The sequence below is a fragment of the Mirounga leonina genome, unplaced genomic scaffold (assembly GCF_011800145.1).
Source record: "Mirounga leonina isolate KUSES-001 unplaced genomic scaffold, KU_Mleo_1.0 Mir_199, whole genome shotgun sequence".
NCBI lineage: Eukaryota > Metazoa > Chordata > Mammalia > Carnivora > Phocidae > Mirounga > Mirounga leonina.
The window spans coordinates 4,415,899-4,435,505 of record NW_023270498.1 but is presented as its reverse complement, the minus strand read 5'-3'; the positions used below and the strand labels follow the sequence as shown (position 1 = coordinate 4,435,505).

At 48.5% G+C, this 19,607-nt stretch overlaps 1 protein-coding gene across 1 annotated transcript in view; it reads left to right on the top strand.

Annotated features, from left to right (window-relative positions):
• Nucleotides 1-19,607, top strand: part of DDC (dopa decarboxylase) — a 62,214-nt gene that overhangs the window by 24,023 nt on the left and 18,584 nt on the right. Inside the window, exons 6-8 of the mRNA XM_035026487.1 lie at nucleotides 1,940-2,006; nucleotides 6,732-6,826; nucleotides 11,435-11,502. Of these exons, the coding sequence (XP_034882378.1) occupies nucleotides 1,940-2,006; nucleotides 6,732-6,826; nucleotides 11,435-11,502 (230 nt within the window). The remainder of the gene's footprint in view (nucleotides 1-1,939; nucleotides 2,007-6,731; nucleotides 6,827-11,434; nucleotides 11,503-19,607) is intronic.

Sequence of the window (19,607 nt, the reverse complement as noted above, 5' to 3'; positions counted from 1 at the left end):
AGAAAAATAGTAAAAATAATAATAAAAAAAGTACTTGAATAAAAAGAAATAGTACAAAAAATAGTAAAGTAGTAGAAAAATAGTAAAAGAATAGTAAAAAAAGCACTTAGAAAATAGTTTAAAAAATAGAGAAAAGTAAAAATCATGAAAAATAGTAAAAAAATAGGAAAAAGAAAATAGTAAAAAAAGAGAAATAGTAAAAAAATAGAAAGATAGTAAAAATAATAGTAAAAAATAGTACAAAAATAGTACTTGAATAAAAAGTAAAAAATATTAAAAAATAATAAAATAGAAAAATAGTAAAAAATAGTAAAAATAGTTTAAAAGTGGTAAAAAAGTACTTAGAAAATAGTTTTAAAAATAGTAAAAAAGTAAAAAAAATAGTAAAATAGTAGAAAAATAGTAAAAATAGTAAAAAATAGTAAAAAATGTACTTAGAAAATAGTTTTAAAAAATAGAGAAAAGTAAAAATCATAAAAAATAGTTAAAAAATAGAAAAATAGTAAAAATAATAATAAAAAGTAGTAAAAATAGTACTTGAATAAAAAGTAAAAATATTAAAAAATAGTAGTACAATAGTAGAAAAATAGTAAAAAAAATAGTAAAAATATTTAGAAATAGTAAAAAAATAGTTTAAAAAGTACTTAGAAAATAGTTTAAAAATATGAAGAAGTAAAAATAGGAAAAAAAAATAGGAAAAAAAGAAAATAGTAAAAAAAAAATAGTAATTTCAGACACTCTGCTCTTGCCCCCTCGGGGGCCCAACTCCCCTGGGCACACCCCATTGCTACTTTGGAATCACTCCCTGCCCCTGGGCAGGGGACAACGCTGGTCCCCAGGGAAGCTGCTGTCTCGCCCAGGCGACTGTGTGAGCAGAGAGCCAGGGCTTGTCAGCTGAGCCCTCCACGGGGCAGGCACGATGCCGCCCTGGCAAGAGCGCTTTGACTTTGTCTGAGAGGTGCATTGGGGTCTCCAGTCAAACGCAGGTGGTCCTCCCACCAGGTTTTCGAGTTTACTAGACTGCGTGGGTCCCTGACCTTTTCTTCTTCATCTCTGTTCTCAGGGCACGTAGCGCTGCCGGGGCCTTCGTGGGGGCTCCATAAAGAACTGAATCGAATTTTCCACCCAGACGGAATGAAAATTCACACTCTTGTCACATTGAGGGAGAAATGTCATTATCCAGAGGGTGCTGGCATCGTAAATCAATTAGGCTCTCTGGTCTTGTAAACATAATCCACTTTTTGATCACTTGGAGGGAGTCTGAATTTAGCAAATGGGTCTCAGCACCCCTTCCATGTGGCGCAAAGTGCACATTCCCAGCAACACGAAGAAATACGATGCGGAGCCTTGTTTCAAGAGCTTCAGGGGTCCAGGGGGAGAGACAGCCCCGTGTGTGGGGATGACACCAGTCAGATGGTACCCATGCTGTCACCATCTTAAGTGCCCCGGGAGCAGGAGGGGCCCAGAAACCCGGGCCACGTTTCCCACTTGTGTGACCAAGCGTGCTCAATGCTGTCTGGAAACGCACCTCTAAAAATCGTTTCCAGTGTCCGTAGGGCTTTCTCATGAATCTCCTTGGAGCAAATCTTCATCTCTCGAGGACTGAAGTTCCCTTGGGAGTTGTGCCGCTCAGAGGAAAGGGCAGCAGATGAGAGCAAGGCATCCTCCCTGCCCCTTGGCACACGGGGAGTCAGTCTTGTGCAAGTGCTGTTTCCAACCTCACTGCCTGGTTTTCTGTGGGCAGATGTTTCTCTCCATGCAAAGCTTCCATGCAAAGACTGCATCTGCATCCACAGACTCAGGTCTCCGGCTAGCAGACGCTGATCGAGCACCACCTCTGAGGTTCTGGGCTCGACCAGGGGCAGCCGTTGTCCGTGTGGAGGTTACAGTAGTGACCAAAACATGGGGGCCTAAAAGAGGTCTGCTTTTTGCTCTCCAGGTGGTGGCTACGCTGGGGACCACGTCCTGCTGCTCATTTGACAATCTCCTAGAAGTGGGTCCTATCTGTGAGTATCTGATCGGATTTTCTTCTGGAAAATGCTCTCGGTATATGAAGACTTTAGTGGACCTTCTTCTTTGGGCTCTCCTTCTTCATAATATTAATAATATAGGTCAAGTTTATATTATAATATCATAATATATTTAGATAGCATAAAACATAATATAATGGGATGTTCACATAATAATAACTTCCTATTTCGATGGTTTGCTAGACTCTTCTTCTATTTGCAATAGCATAAACCTCATTAGCTTGAAATCCACAAACCGAGAAATGTGGCCTAATTGGACCAGAGCTGAGCTTGGCTGAACCAACATGCCATCGGTAAGAAAAACCTCTTGTGTGCCGTGCAGCGGGACCACAAGACTGCGGGGCTCCATCACCCCACCTGAGAGAACAAAGTCAAACTCTTCGAGCAAGCCCCACGAGGCTCGTGCATCTGCAGGACGCGACAGTTACCCATCTTTGAATGAAGCCTGACCTGTCTTCTTCAGCGTTTCTGGAATGACTGAATGCAAATTACCTAATGCAATTAAGCAGATCCAAACCCTGGATTTCTCCGGAGAAAAACCTGCTTGCTGTGCTTTTCGGGGCCGCTCTCTCCCTCCGGCCTCCCTCACAGCACACGGGTGGTCTCCCGGGGGAAGGAGGAGTCAGAGAATCCCAAAGGTGGAACGCGAGTAAGGACTGTGTTTCTGAAGTTACCTCGTCAACACGTGGCTCTGGACACCCAGCAGGTCCGGGAGGGGTTTCTGTGACAGAGACCTTCTCTTGGGCAGGGGCACGGCTTCCTGACCCCCTTCCCCTGTCCTCGGGGCATACCCGCTGCGCCAGGAGCGCGGGGCTGCTCATCGGGGCGGTCTGGGGTCCCATGGAGGCTGTTCAGGCCCTCAGATCACATCTCTGTGGCTTGTGCTGGACAGCATGCCACCTGTGGGCGCCGCTCCCCTCCCCGGCCCGTGTGTGTTACCCCCGCCTCTCCTAACGGGGACCCACCTGCGCGCACACCCGGGCAGCGTGGCCGGGCCCAACCTGGTCACAGCCCACCCGTGCAGCGGCCGAGCCTCGCCACTTCGGGCTGTGGGCCCTCCCGTCCCAAGCTTCGCGTCCCCATCTGTCAGGTGCCGTGGTCGAATGTCAGTCCTTCCCTCACAGGGCTCTTTAGAGGGTGAGTTCCTGCACAGAAATCATGGAGACCCAGGGTGGAGGCAGGCGTGCCCGGGACCGGCCGTGCCCAGGGGCTGTGGGCGTGGATGTGCCCGTTCACAAGGGTTTCCCTGCGCAACGTGTGTCCGGCGGCAGTCGTTTCTGTGAGCAGTGGGCTGAGGTCAGTGGTACAGAGCCTGGGGCTGGGACAAGGGACGCAACCGACTGGCTCAGGCCTGCGGCCATGGCATTGGCCCCGTGAGCTGCGGACCCTGGTGTGCCAGGCCGAGCCCGCCGGGCGCCCCTCTGGCTCAGATGTCAGGCTGGGAACTGGATGTCCCTGGCGGGGGCTGGCAAAGCTCATGCCCAGGACTCTCAGATTTACGGGGCCGGAGCTCCTCGGCAGGGCAGAGCCCATGCGGCCCAGGCAGCTGACGGCCCAGGGGAGGCAGCTGGTGCTCACAGCGCCCTGGGGAATCGGGGGCCCAGCTCAGGCTGTCCGGCGGTCCTGGAGCATCCTCTGCTCCCCGGATCGGGGGGTCGTGCCAGGGCCAGACCCTGCTGCTCACTGCCACAGCGCATACGTGAGGGTAATTCTGACAATTTACCACCGATGACGCTGTTACTGTGGGTCAGTAATACCAGCACCTTTCTGTTTCCTCCCCCTCCTCTGACACCATCCCCCTGACTGTCACCAGATTTAGCAATCACCCAGGGCTGCTCTGGGATCCCGGGCTAGCCTCGTTCTGTGGTATGATTGGAAAAAACCACTAAAACAATTCAGTCGGTTATTCACCCACCGTGATTTGACAAAGACGGTATGTGTCAGAAGATCGTTTTCCCCAAACCTCTGCTTTAGGAAAGATGTTTTCTTCTTGGTTCCTTTTAAAATGACTCGCCAGAGAGAGACTTGGTCTCACGTGGTCCCCTTGGCTGGATCAGCGGAGGTGTCCAGCAGGTTTTTACTGGGGAGAGGAGGAGATGCCGAAAGCAGGGAGTTGAAGGTGACGGGTGGGAGGTGTGACAGTGGGGAGCGGGGGTGGGGTCCCGGGGAGTGCAGAAGGGGAGCAGGGTTCACAGGGCAGCCAAAGCCCTGCCCAGCGGCACCGGGATGGTGGGGGGGTGTACCCCTGATGACACAGGAAGGACAGAGGGATCCCAGTCCCTCAAAGACTGCCCTCACTTCCAACACCTTTCAAAACCACCCTCAGGTTCAATAATCCGTCAGAAAGACTTAGAGAACTCCCTAAAGCCTCTCATGGGTATGGTTTGTTGCAGGGAGGAGAGGTGCGGGCCGAATGTGGGAAGGGACCAAACTCTTGTCTCCTCCCTCGAAATCGTGTGGATGGCTAGCTCCCCCCGAATTATGATGACAACACACACAGAGTGGGACACCCCTGCCACTTAAGCTCACTGAGCCTGTAGCACCAGAGTTTGGGGCTCAGTCACACGCCGCCCACCTGGCTCTCCTACGGTCTCCAGTTCCTCTGGGAGGGTCCAGCTAATCCCTTCTGTCCCTAATTCCTGCAGAAGTCAGAACAAATATGGCCCAAAGCTGCCATCATAAATCATACCGATGCACCATCTGGGGGCCAAAGACCCAGGCAAGAAAGGACTCCTATCAGGCAGGGCACTCCAGGGGCTAGAGGTCACCTCCCTGGAGCTGAGGGCAAAGGTCAGTGCTCTTCTGGAGTAAAGTTAAGTCCCCACTGCACACCTTCCCCTGGTGCATCTCCTTCCCTTCCCTCCCGGGTACCCCCTCCCTGTCTTTCCTCCCCACTGCCCCTCTCCGGGTTTCCCATACATTCGGGGATGGGTTGTAGCAAACATTCCCCTCACAAGGATGATGGCTGAGTGAGGAAAAGAGAGCCCTGTCTGCTGCTTCTGGAACCTGCTCCCCTTGCTCCTGCCTTCATGGCTTGCATCCTTCCTGACTCGTCTGCCTGTGCAGGCCCCCCAGGGTCCTGCTCTGCCTCACTCCTTCCCTCGACAGTTCTGAACCGGACAGAGACATTGGAGCCCCAGACTCCTCCAATGTGCCTCTTAACAGAAAACGAAGTTTCCTGACCGGCGCCCCATGGAGAGGACAGCCTGGATCTGTGGTTTGCTGTCTGTCCTCGAAGTGCACCTGAGATTTCTACCTGCTGCACAGCATCTGGAGCTTGAGCAGGAGAGCTCTACAGGGGTAGGACCACGGGCAGGGACACGCGTGGGTGAGCTGTGGTCTCGAAGCAGAAATCCCACGTCTTTCATAGGCCCTGTGCTCTCGCCAGCTCCCAGCTGCATCGTGTGGGGCCCTGCGGTGCCCACACACCGTCTGCCCATGAAACACGCTTCCGGGTGCTCAGACCCCAACCACACCCTGACCCTCCGGGGCTGTATTGAATGTGCTCAGAAGACATTTGGTCTGGATCCAACCGAGGGCTTTGATCCCTCCAATCCTGAAGTTCAAACAGAATCAAGGCTTTGAAAAGCCTCTTAGAGCTTTTATCAGCAGAGCTCAGAATGACTCGTCACTCCTCACGGCATCCTGTGTGATTAGCGAGCATCACACGCGGAAAGGTGAAGCTTGCATCTGTCAGTTGTCACAAATGCACATGCCAGGGGCTGACTGAGCCCTCCAGGTGCTTCCCTGACCCAGTTCAGGTAGGACAGGACATCTGCTCCCCATCAAGATGCCCCAGCCTTTCGTGGTTATGGATTGGATGATGGGCTAAGTGCCCAGAACACAGGGAGGGACTCATCACGATGCTCGCACATATTTCTCACAAACCTTGGACCTGGTCTTGTCTCCCTTAGGTTCCAGGTGCTCTTTCTATGTCCATTTGCCTGTGAGGAAGAATGAGCTTGAAGGGACATAAGGCCATACAGCTGCTAGGTGCTTGGAGGCAAGGGATGAACCCAGATAGTCTCAATTGAGGGAGCGCATTTAATCAGTACCCTCTTCCACCTGACGAGGAAGACGTGGTCCCTTCCTGCCAGGCGATTCTGGCAAGGTTGGAAAACAGAAATCATATTCACCAAGGAGCTTAGGATGATTGCAGGTAGCATGAAACAAACAAGTATGCTTTGTGTGCAGATGGTGTGGGGCGTGGGGGATAGAGGTCCCTGGGGCTGCGTACTCCACCGTTCCCCAAGGAGTTTGTGGGGAAGGACATTAGGATGGGTTACCCAGGAGAATCGGGAGCAAATTCCCAGTGGGTGAGATGGAGGAAGGGTGAGAAAGGTGGTATAACTGGAATGAGGTGTGTGTGCGAGGAGCCCCGAGGGACAGTGCACGATGGCCCCTTAGAGCATGAGCATCGACCTTCAAGAATCAAGCAGGGCAGCTGATCCCATTTTCCTCATCTTCTACACAATCCCTGAGCACCTGGTCTGTGTTAGCTCCGTCTGGGGCCAGCTCATGACCTCTGCCCTTAGCTTCATTGCCTTCAGACCCGAGGAGCCTGTTAGGGTCCGGGACGGGGCCAAGAAATGCTGTTGATGGTCAGTATGCAGTAAGAGCACTGGATGGGATGAGGCGGTTGTCAGGCCGCCGTGAACAGGGCATCCACTGGGGAGCTTACCAGTCACCTCTGGATTTCAGGTACCAAGGAGGACATGTGGCTGCACATTGATGCTGCTTACGCGGGTAGCTCCTTCATCTGCCCCGAGTTCCGGCATCTTCTGAATGGAGTAGAGGTGGGTGTGCTCTTTATCTTTAATAGGATCCTTTTTTTTTTTTATAGATGTATTATTTATTTTGGCGGGGGCGGGGCAGAGGTAGAGGGAGAGAGAATCCACAAGCAGACTCCTCGCTGAGTGTGGAGCCTGATGGGGCTCCCTCTCACGGTCCTGAGATCATGATCTGAGCCGACACCCAGAGTCGGCCGCTTAACCCACTGAGCCACCAAGGCGCCCCTCTCTTTAATAAGATCACTGTTTAAAAAGTGTTATGTTATCAGTGACTTCTCCTTACAAGGCTGTGGCATTCCATTTGTCACTGCTGTGGTTTGTTTCAGCAACTTCTTTTCAAACAAAGTCTGTGATTATCAGAAATCAGATTTCCTTATAAGGGGGGTTGAGAATCTGCCCAGTCATACAACCTGTCTTCTGGAAGTACACTTGACGTTTGCAGCTCTTTTTCTGTCTGCACGAATCCTGGGCAGAGTTCTCATGGTAGGATAAATTTTAGCTTCTGAAACTGTGGGGAAATCTTTAGGAAGAATATAAAATCTTAATGCCTTTCAGATCAAGAGGTCATGGATAAACACAACCTGCAATTTTATTTGATATGGTTCAGTGTGATAGCCTGGTCTGACCATGCACCTGAGCAGGGTATTACTTTAACAGATATTGAATGAGCAGCCATGGGTGCATTTAAATGTCTATACCGCTTTTGGAATTTGGAAACCGTGGCCTGTAATGCCCATGGAAACACCTGCTGCTTTTGAGAAATAGTCATCAAAACTATCGATCAAACACCCTGCTTCTCCACAGGGCCACAGAGGGTAATGTGGTGCAGACTTAATGCAGAGAGAGGACACTATGGGGGTGCCCTGATGTGTCATTTCAGGCTCAAGTAGGATGTTCCTCCAGCCAGGAACTTAGCTGCAGACACAATAAAGGGTCCAGAGAGACAGACTTTGCAGCGAGTCCAAGGGAAGGAGATAGTGAGTCAGAAGAGCCTCAGTCCTGACTTTATGCCCAGAGGCAAGGGTTTCATGAGATCCCGGGCCACACGAGGTGCAGGAATTAAGGGCATGGTCATTGGCATTTAGTGACTGTTTGAATGCTCTACCCAGGGACTAGCTGTGTCCCTGGGGGTAGGTTAGTGGCATCTCCAAACCTCACAAAGTGGATTTAGTAACAGTATCTCCTTCGAGGGGTTGCTCTAAGTATCTGGAGTTAATCATGTTTAAATCACTTAAAAACAGCATCAGGCACATAGTGAGTCCCATGAATGAGTTGGATCCTTTTATTATCTTTCACCACGGCAGCAGGGCCTGTCCCTGAGAACCTCTCTCCGCTCTCCTGTCATGCTGCCAATTAATCTGCTAATTGCTAATTTGGATCCTCATAATGCCGTAATACCAGAAAAGTGGGTGTCGGGTGTAGAATACAAATATTCCCATCTTCGGAAAGAATACCCCCTGGTTGCTGATGAATGAAGTAGCATTCTGGTTCCTATCTCCATCATGTCTGTGCATTCATTTACTCACTCACTCCATAATCACTTATGGATCCCCGAATATGCTCCAGACCTCTGCTCAGTGCTGGGGAGGGGCTGATATGTGGGGCCTCCAAAGGCCCCCGTAAATATGAGGGAAGGGGTTGTGGTGGTGTGTGAGAAGTTCTGCTAAGCATGCTAGAACCCCACGTTGTGAAGTTCACTGCCAGAAGCCGGGTTTGTGGGTGTTATGAAAAAATAAACCTCTCTACCATATAAATGACTCCTGTCATAATACGTTATACATTGTACGTTATACAGAGATGATGCATATGACTGGGAAGGTCTCCCCCTGCACCTCAGGGATGGAGGGCAAAGCGTTCATCGGGGATTTGTGTGCCTGTCCCCAGGATCTGGTCTTTCTAAGTATCAGGTTAAGGATTGCACAATCTTTTGCTGCTACTCCTCTCCTCCTCCCCGTGATCCCAGGACCCCGGGGTTTCGGCTTTCATAGGGGGTGACTATCAGGCCACCGCAGCGCTGGGCACTGGAGCATGATGGTATCTGCAGCAGACAGGATTTTCATGCCTGACACTGAGTCATTTCCATGTCTCCCGCATTGTTCCTTGCGGGGCGAGGGCCTTGCTGCTCAGCTGGTCTGATAAGGGGGCTGCAATATCCTGCTCCGTCCCTAGCCCCGAGATAAGAACTCTTTTCTCTGCCAGCAGGAAAGAGCACAGAGCAGTTGGGTAATGAAAGATGATTAAACACACCAGCCACCACCCCCTCCCCCCCGGGAAGGGAGCTAATAAAATTCTCGGCAAACAAAACTCTTCTTTCACCTTTTGTCTCCTTTTATCAACAAATGAAACGTGTTGTCGTTTCCCGTCTCTTTCTCAAAATTGCTTTTATTGAAACGTGGAAGGAAATGAATCTGCTCCCCCCAGAGCGGGTTAACACTTGAGGTTGCCGTCAGTCCAGCAGATGTCTCCCTGGTGCCTGGTGGTGGGGCGCCCATCCATGGCTGCACCCCTGGGCCTCCAGCGGGATGCAGCTCCTGTTCAGCATCCAGAGGATAAACCTGGACATGCATTTTGAAGAATGCAAGAATGCACCACTTAGGATAACGCAATGAAAATGCCCAGGGCCCTCCTCGGCCGGTCTCAAGTCATTGAAATCTTATTTTCTGCTTGGAAATATGGCGGCCCCTCAAATCGATGAGCTAACGCCTGTTTTTGGCAGTTGCTTCCCATTGTCTTCCAGGAAGGGAGCCCGTTACTGATAGGCGTGCAATGAACTTGGATATGATCTTTAAAAATAAAGAAGAAAACGCTTAGGTAGTGTGGGAAGAGTTGTTGATTATTGCACTAGCGTTAGTAAAAGAGCCAACCCATTAAATAAAAATTGGGGTGATCCCAATTACCGTAGGTTAGGTATGACGTTTTCACCCTCCCACTGCTTAGGATGATACGTGTATTCTGAGAACTTTGCTAGTTCGTGAGTTTTGAGGAAGGTGCCGGCAGAAAGTATTTCATAGGCCAGATCAGTACAATTTCCTACACGGTACACGTGAATTCAAATTTGGATTATTCCAAAGAATCTAATAGTTTGAAAGGTAGATACATGTTACATGACTCCAGACTATGCAAATTTGAAAGTGTATGACCTAAAATATTGATGACATCTCGTTTTACAAGGAAAGGTAGAACTGTGAATTTTCCCAATTAAAAATGAGTAGGGGTGGGTTCTACAGGGGAGGGGGGTGGGAGGGTGGGTTAGCCTGGTGATGGGTATTAAAGAGGGCACGTTCTGCATGGAGCACTGGGTGTTACATGCAAACAATGAATCATGGAACACTACATCAAAAACTAATGATGTAGTGTATGGGGATTATCATAACATAATAAAAAAAATAAAGTAATAAAAAAATGAGTAGGGGCTCACGTGGCTTCAGAGCAGGAGAGCCCCCAGAACTGTGAGCCGTGTCCCTGTTGCTGCTGGGAGCAGGCATCTCCTCACGGGGGGACAACAACTCTCTTCGTCTTCTCTTGGGGTCGCCCTTGAATTGCATGTTGGGGTTCCGCATGTTTTGAATTATCCAAGGTCCTCAAAATGTATCCCCTTGCTTTGAATGTGATGGCCCTACACCAAAATCAGGATTAACCCAGAAATAAAAGGGAGTGTTAACAAGAAGGTTCTAGATTAGCTCATTCCAGTCCCTCATTTATAAATTCATAGAATCATCCCACTGAGGGCCCTCAGCCAGGCAGTGGGAGCCCTAAGGCCAAAATCTGGGGCTCTTCGTCCAAAGCCTACACCTCTTTCCATTGTAAAAAAAACGAGATTCTTCATTCCACTCTTCAGACGAACTTTCTGGATGTCTCCTAGGGGCCTGGCATTGTATCCCAAGGACTGCCAGGGGGCCAGGGGGCCTGCATGCTCAATTTCTGCGGGGTGCCCCTCTGCAGGCACCTCCAGCCCGACCCAGAGAGTCAACCTCCTCCTCTGAGCAGCGACCCAGTGCTCGTTTTCACATTGCATCCTGACGACTGCTCTCTGGTCAGATCTTCCCGCCTCAGCAGGAGCTCCTGGGAGTCAGTAGCCATCACTGTGGTCCCTGGAACCACCCCCCCACCCCCGGCTGGCTTACCACCCACAAATCTTAACCACCTCACATCAGCAATAGTCACGGCACAGCCTTCCACCTGGAGAGTGTACTCCGTGTCAGGAGCTGGGCTGAGGGGTTCCTGGCTGTGATACCAGGATTTCTCCATAAAGCAGCCATTCCCATTCTGGTCCACACTGAGTAAGCTGTTGAGCTGGGATCAAACCCTTGCTTGGTGCTTCAGCCCAGAATCAGCTGTTATCAGCTCCATGTGTTCATGAACTACGACGCGTTCTTCTCCCTTGAAAATGAGTACAAAGAGGTACAGAGGTCAGGTGGCTGCCCAAGGGAGTTTCAGAGCCCGGACCTTCCCAACTGCCCTTGCGCCCCAAGCCCCACGGCCTCAGTGACGTCCCCTCCACGTGGTCTTGCACTTGAGAAAACAAGTTGTTAACTATTGTGTGCGGAGTCTCGTTTTACGACTAGACACTCGTAACTGAAATGTCTTCTTCTTGTCATTACTGTTCTTTGGCAGTTTGCAGATTCATTTAACTTCAATCCCCACAAATGGCTGTTGGTGAATTTTGACTGCTCTGCCATGTGGTGAGTTTCCCCAATGGCTGGATGTCCATGCCCCCACTGCACTTGACAAGAGTGGCTTTCTAGAGAAGAAGCCCGGCAGGTGAGGATGCCATCGCTGGAGGACGCGGACGTCCCCCGCGTACTGCTCGCCTCCCTTCTGAGCCATGGGTGGGATTCTTGCTAGATCTTACCCTGGTAGTACCCTGTTGACCAGAACATGGTACGGCAACGTGGCTGCACAAGAAGCCAAGGGTAATACAGAAAGCTCGCTAGCATTAGCAAAAACAATGCAAGGAAATTGCAGGCATCTTTCTAATTCGGTGGTTTCTGTGTTTCCCTTCTTAGGTGTTTAACGCATCTAACCCTCAGGGCTTAAAAGCATTTGCTAAGGAAAAATAAGAGGAATCCTATTTCCCACGAAGTTCCTGAAAATTCTTAATAGCAGAGCCATAATTACATTGGTTTATATTTAGGGCAAGAAAAGGAATTCAGAAATTTAAGTGGATGATATTCCATCGCGTGGATGCTGGGAGTGGTGTGGGAAGAGTGGAAATTGGTTCTGCTACATTCATTACAGGAAGAAAGAGGTTAACCAACCTTAAGACCGGGGCGCTTTGCATGAATTTTGTGCAAAACCGTTCGGTGTGTAATTGAATGAATGGTTTTTCACCTTGGAGGGGTGAAGAAAGCAGTTCTCACCCACCCCACCCAAAGTCTGTTCTCCCGGGTTACTGAGTCATCCGGGCTCTCTTTAACTCTTTTGTCCAAAGATAAAATCACATTTTCAGTGCTTTACTAAAAAATAAGTTCAAATCAGTTCTTTTTTTGTCAGCCTTTGACCCAAACTTTGGTATGTGATTTTCAAGCCCCTGTGGAGATGAGCATTCTAGACTTAGCTCTGTCCGAAATACTAGTAAGGATCTGTACAAGCTATAGCTTTTATCAACGTCAGTGTTCTTTTGTATTCTCGTGGCTACGTTTGTCTATTTTATTTAAAGTGGAACGCTTGAAGAATAACTCAAGCAGGGTGTCAGAAAGTCCCCCCCCCCTTTTTTTTTTAAAGATTTTATTTATTTATTTGAGACAGAGAGAATGAGAGAGAGAGAGCAATGAGAGAGAGAGAGCACATGAGAGGGGGGAGGGTCAGAGGCAGAAGCAGGCTCCCTGCCGAGCAGGGAGCCCGATGCGGGACTCGATCCAGGGACTCCAGGATCATGACCTGAGCCGAAGGCAGTTGCTTAACCAACTGAGCCACCCAGGTGCCCAGAAAGTCCCTTTTTTTGAGCTTTAACTGAGACTGAAATATAATTCTGTTCTGCTGGTGTATTTGGCCAGATTGTGGGTCCTGGGCACAGAGCTGGTGCAGAGCCTAGAAGGGGCTCTGCCGCCTCTGTTTGGGGAGGGGTAGTGGCCTCAGTGTGAGCTGATGGGGGAGCCCACAGGGTCCTTAGCGGCCAGTGAGGTGTCAGGCCAAGAAAGCCACCCAAACAGCCTGGAGGGTTGTCGGGGGTGAAGTGATGGGGACCAGGAGGGCTGCTGGGCGGTGGTGGCCAGACGGGCTCATGGTGCGCCCAGACATTTCACTCCTTACCTGGGCAAAATAATCCTATCACACATAGATGTTTAGGGGCACCTGGGGGGCTCACTCAGTTAAGTGTCTTGACTCTTGATCTCAGCTCAGGTCTTGGTCTCAGGGTCAAGCATTTGGGGCCACGATCTGTGATCAGACATTGAGATATGGTAAGGATGAATACAAAAACGTGGCCTCCTGTCCTTGGGTCCAAAAAGCCAGTGCATCGGTTAAGGACGAGAGAGGACGGCTACATCGTGGCATGGGGGAGAAGGGTCCGAGCCCGTCACAGGGCGTGGTGTGACCAGGGCTGCCGTGGAGGCGACCTGTGGGAGAGACGCAGGGAAACAGGGGTGGTGCCATGTCATGGGAGAAGGACAGAGGTGAGGCTTATTCCGTGCCGAATAAAATTCCATGTTAAATGTCAGGGCAAACCCCGGTGTTTGCAATTTTGCCCCTAGAGAAGGGCAATCAGTATGGGGGACCATGGGGAAGATGGGGAGTCAGTGCGACCGGGGGGAAGATGGGGAGTCAGCTTGAGGGGCTGCCTGCCCACCTGCGGATTCGAAAGGCCGAAGGCATGAGTCAAAGTTTGAATTGGGATAGAGGATATGCTTTCTGGGTCCTGAGCTGCTGGGGTCCTGGACAGAATAGCTGTCCAAGATTTCGAGGTGATTTCACGCATGTGGGGAAATCCATCCTCCCCCAAACCCCAGGGTTCATCCCGTGATTTCATAAACACAGAATATTGGTTGACGGCATCTGGTGTTGAAGGGTTTGCATTTCAACATGAAAACGGCTGCTGTCAGCTTCTTCAGGCGCTGGGCTAGGGCCCCTGGGACAAAGACAGAGACTTATTTCCTCATGATTCTGGAGGCTGGACGCCAGAGACCAAGGTGTGGGCAGTGCTGGTTTCTGCGGACGCCTCTGCATCGGGTGCAGATGGCTGCGTCCCTTCTGGGTCCTCTTCTTGTAAGGACACTGGTCACACGCCGGTCACATTGGATTAGGGCCCAGGCATTAACCTCCTTTTAAATCATTTCGCCTCTTTAAAGACCCCGTGTCCACATGCAGTCACATTCTGAGGTCCTGGGGGTTAGGGCTCCAGCCTATGAATTTTGGGAAGGGGACACAATTCAGTGCATAATGGTGCTCCCAAGAAATTACGAGATAAAACCACAAGGCTGACATTTAGGGGATTTAAACCAGGTCAGCTTATTTTAAACCCTACATACAACCTTGATTATGCCAGTACTTCCTGATTAGCTTATTTGATTCTTATCAAACTTAGGTTTTATTTTGATCTCACTATACCCAAGCCCCCCTCCCTGTTGTTTTTTTTTTGTGTGTGTGTGTCTTCGTTGTTGTTGTTGTTTCCTACAAAGAAGTTGCTCTCTCCTTTTGGCAGGGATGATGTTTAACATCATCTTGCTTGCAGAGGGCCCTTCCCCACAGCCATCTGCCCCCCACCAGGGATGGCACAGTGGAGGTGTGGGCAGGACAGCATCCAAGTTGGGGGCAGCCCCGTCCAAACCAAGAACACCAAGGAAGAGGAAAGGTCATGATTTCATTAGAAAGCATTTAATTTTGAGCACCATGGAGCTGAGACCAGAGTGGTATTGTCCCTGGGCTCTAGGGGTCCCAGCCTTGGGACAGAGTTTCCAGTAAATGACATAGAGCCAAAGCAAAACAAAAAACTAAATAAAATCAAATATAGACCAATGTAGATTGAGGTCCCGCAGGGGAAGGGCTCGGGAAGAGAGAGGGCAGAGGTTCAGGTGAGAAGCTTGGTGGGGGGCGTGGCCAGGAGCTGGAAAGTAGGGGGACTATGTCGGGAAGACGCCTCCATGGTCCCATTCATTCACTGCCTGGTGGCTGCAGACGGAGAGGTCACAGAAAGCCTATTTGGTGACAGGGCATTTGACAAAAGGCCATGTGAGGTGGTAGACCAAGCAGTCCATGTACCTGGGCTGGGGTTGGTGTGTGTGTGGGGGGGGGACCATCCATTCAAAGGCCCTGAGACAGATGTGTGCGCAACGGTGAACGCGGGTGGAAGCTGCTGAAAATCGTTCAGGTGGTCCACATGGAATTAATTTGTTTTAAATCAGCTCTCCACATTTAAAATGGGCGTTTTTACAGATACCTGCAGCTCTTTAATGTCTCACTAAGTAATGCGAGCCCTTACAGCACCGTTTCTGTAGGTCAGCGGTGTGGGACTGAGCAGGCCTGGGTGGGACATGTGTCTTCCTGCCTGGCACAGCCCCTCTGGCCTCCGCACTCAGTACTGGGGCCAGCCTGGTCTTGGGCACAGGTGAGTGCCAGGCTCCTGGGGCACACACACTTTAAGGGTTATACCTGCATGGCAGCTGAGCTGGTGCAGGAATGGTCATCCCTAGTTTATGGATGAAGCAACGGGTTCTGCTTATGGGCACACAGCTCTCCAGGCCAGAGCCACAAATGTTTAATGGCAATGCGGTGAAGTTTTAAAAGCTAATGCTGAGTAGGGGCGCCTGAGTGGCTCAGTCAGTTGGGCATCCGAGTCTTGATTTTGGCTCAGGTCATGACCTCAGGGTTATGGGATCGAGCCCCGCTTTGGGCTCCATGCTAGGCGTGGAGCCTGCTTAGGATTCTCCTTCTCCCCCTCCCTCTGCCCCTCCCCTTGAATCGTGCTCTCACTCTCTCCCTCTCTAAAAAAACAACACACACACAAAAAAAACCCTTAATACTGAGTAAAAAGAATCAGATAGAGAATTATGAATCTCTCAGGATGCAAATTAAGAATACATGCATGAGGGTGCCTGGGTGGCTCAGTCGGTGAAGCGTCTGCCTTCAGCCTGGGGTCCTGGGATCCAGCCCCACATCAGCTCCTTGCTCACTGGGGAGTCTGCTTCTCCCTCAGCCCGCCGCTCCCCCTGGCTCTCTCTCTCTCAAATAAGTAAATAGAATCTTAAAAAAAAAGAATACATGCACGAAAATCGATACACATTTTATAAACACATACATAAGAAAAAGCATGGAGCCCATTAGAATTGTTCCGATGGATGCAGAAGAAATTGGAGAACGGGAGCTGTTTTTTGGTGGGAATGAGGCAAAATCAGGCCCCATTGTGTTTTCACTTTTGTTCAAGCTGTCAATTGGTTTCACTTTCTGACTACTGCAAATCCTGGATTTGAGCCCAGGCATGGACAGCAATAGGCTAGAGAGGAAGGGAGGGATTGCAGCCTCCCTCCTCTGTTTGCCCGCCTGAGCTGTGGGTCCCCCGGGCATGCTCACTCCAGCTCCCGGGGTAGGGGGACTTGGGGGGACCCTGCGTGTTCGTGGGCAACATAAGAGAAGGTGATACCTTGAAACGTGGTGCCAGGCAGTGCGCAGAGAATGAGGGTTGAGAATTTACTCAGAGGCTTCTTTGCACTGTCCCAAATATCCGTGGACTCAAATACTTAGGTTTTGCTATTCTAGGAGGTTATTGCGGTAAAATGGGGTGTCAACACATTAGGAAAAAGGTAAGAAGACACTTGTAAAAACCAGGTTTCAGAAAGAATAGGCATCCCTTTAGACCCCTAAGAGTTGAAAATAAGCAAATAATCCTAAATTCCGAGTTTTTTATAGATATATTTAAATTTTTGCTAATACAACAAGATATAAATGTTTTGTTTTGTTTTTTTTTATTGCTCTCACTGGCTGTTTTGTATTCCTTAAAATCAGAAGGGTCTCTCGTTTGTGTAATGAAATTTTACCAATGGTTAGTCTGTAATTTAAAGTAAACATATCGGTTATTTTCTCTAAATATTGAAATGGACAAGATAATTGGAGTTTCAAAAACTTGCAATCATTATAAGCATAGTAACTACATTTCATAATGATTTCATTATTCTGTTCATAAGTTTTTTATTATTCATTTGAATCTTGTAAATATGAGCCATTCTGCTCAGACCTCAGTATCTGTTTAACATCAGATTTTCTCCAAAGAAAGCCTCAGATTCCACACAACGCCAAGGGCGTGTTTTACTCTACCTTTAAAAAGAGGCTCGGTGCCTTTTTCCAAATAAAATTTAAATTTTATCCCAAGTAGTTTTATAGCTTTTGCACTTTTCTGTTACACTGGATTTCTTTTGAAGTTCAGTTTCTTGGGAAGATGGTTGATCACTCTATTATGGCAAGATTGGATGCTAGAACTTGTTTTATAAGCATTAATGCGCAGTTTTCTGTGTATCTTTTTGGTTTCTTTGCACTTCGGTCCCAGGGCTCTTTCCCGTCCTGAATGCTTTCCTCTGTTGCCGGCACCAGGACGTAACACGAGCCCTCATTCTGTGAGCCTCACACAGTATGGTAGGCTTAGAGAAAGACAATGTAGATGTCCCCAAACGCAGGAGTCCCCTCCCCTCAGCCCCCAGGACCGTCCCTCAGGACACTGTCCTCACCACGAGGCCCATTCTGCATGAGGTAAATCACGGCTGTGCAGGCCGTTTCTGAGTGTGCCCGTACACACGCGTGTGCAGGTGGGTGGGTGTGCCCATGCTCATCTGTCTGTCTAAGTAGCCTTCCTTCTACAACCCTGTCAAACATCATGCCCAACACTGTCCACATGCAACAAAACCAACTCCAGAATAAACAGACTAAATAAATAAACTGAAAAAATCTTACAGCTATTAAAGGTGATTATATGCAGCTCTTTTGAATATAGCTATATTCAATATACTTATAACGAAATTATTATTCGCCAAAAGTTAAAGTTTTCCCTCAACGGGAGCTTCCAAATTCTCCCAACAGCAAACTCTACCAAGTTGTCAAGGCATTTATCAGTCTGAGCATGAGGGTACTTCACAACAAACAGCAAGGAGGACACACACCGGCCCTCATGTCATGAAGTTCGGGTACCTTGGATTCCAAAACCGGATGAGAAGCTGAGGGAAAGAAAGCTACGGAGAAAGAAAAGAAAAGCAAGAAAGAAAAACAAAGTTTGTTTTGCTCACAAATTTAAATATGGAATCTCTAAGTCAAATATTAGCATATGAAATTCCATGATGTTTAAGGGAAAAAAAGACTGTATATCTTGCCCCAGATGGGTTTATTCCAGGTATGCGGGGTGTTTTAAAAATATTAGAAGGTTTTTAAATGTCATTTGCTGTGTGAAGAGTCAAGGGGAAGAGAATCATCATCATAGTAGATGCGGAAAAAGCATCGGGTAAAATTCTACACCCACGCCAAACAAAAATTTTAGTAAAATAGGAACAGAGAGAACTTTCTTATTCTGATGAAAGATATCTACCAAAAAACTACAGTAAGCCTATTCTTAATGGTGACATATTAGAAGCACTCCCTTTAAGGTCAGGGAAGAATAAGGACTCTTATAATTCACGTTCTGTTCAGTTCTTGCTCTCCTGGCCTCTGGAGTAAGAGACGTAAGGAAGTAAAAGTATAAGGATTACAATGGAAACCATAAAACTCTTATTCTCAGATGATGTGACTGTCTGCAGTAAAAAGAAAATTTAATGAAAGTGTTAAAAGAACACAACAAAACCCCTAGATATGCGTTTTTAAGGTTTTACATATACAATAAATGGTACATGTAATTTTTTTAGAGGGGGGAGGGGCAGAAGGAGAGGGAACGAGAATTCCCAAGCGAACTCCATGCTCAGGGTGGAACCCGATTCGAGATCATGACCTGAGCCAACATCAAGAGGGATGCTTAACTGACTGAGCCACCTAGGCATGTCAGCACATGTAATTTTTAAACTTTATGCAGTATTGTAAATACTGTATTTTTTTACAGTATTGTAATTTTATTTTATTTTATTTTTTTAAAGATCTTATTTATTTATTTGACAGAGAGAGTCACATCGAGAGTGGGAACACAAGCAGGGGGAGTGGGAGATGGAGAAACAGGCTTCCCACAGAGCAGGGAGCCCGATGCAGGGCTCGACCCCAGGACCCTGGGATCATGACCTGAGCCGAAGGCAGACGCTTAACGAATGAGCCACCCAGATGCCCCAGTATTGTAATTTTATACATTTTGTAATATTTGTACAATTTTATAGTATTGTAAATTATAAATAAAGAAATACCCTTTATAATAGCAGAATAAGACATAAGGTTATGACAAATAAAGGTATCAAAAGTTGTGCAGAAGGGCGCCTGGGTGGCTCAGTCGTTAAGCGTCTGCCTTCGGCTCAGGTCATGAACCCAGGGTGCTGGGATCGAGCCCCGCATCGGGCTCCCTGCTTGGCGGGAAGCCTGCTTCTCCCTCTCCTGCTCCCCCTGCTTGTGTTCCCTCTCTCGCTGTGTGTCTCTCTCTGTCAAATAAATAAATAAAATCTTAAAAAAAAAAAAGTTGTGCAGATTCTTGAGGGGAAAACAGACAATGTTTTGGAAGCCATTCCAGCAGTCCTCGCTGAATGGAGGGGTATGCTGTGTTCGTGGAGAGGGAGACTGAGCATCAGAGCCCAGTATCACCCTAAATATCCCGGCTGGGTATTTTTGTGGCACTTGGTGAAGCTGAGCCTAATATTTACATGGGCCCAGAATAGCCAAGGAAAGAATCGAAGAACAATGCGGT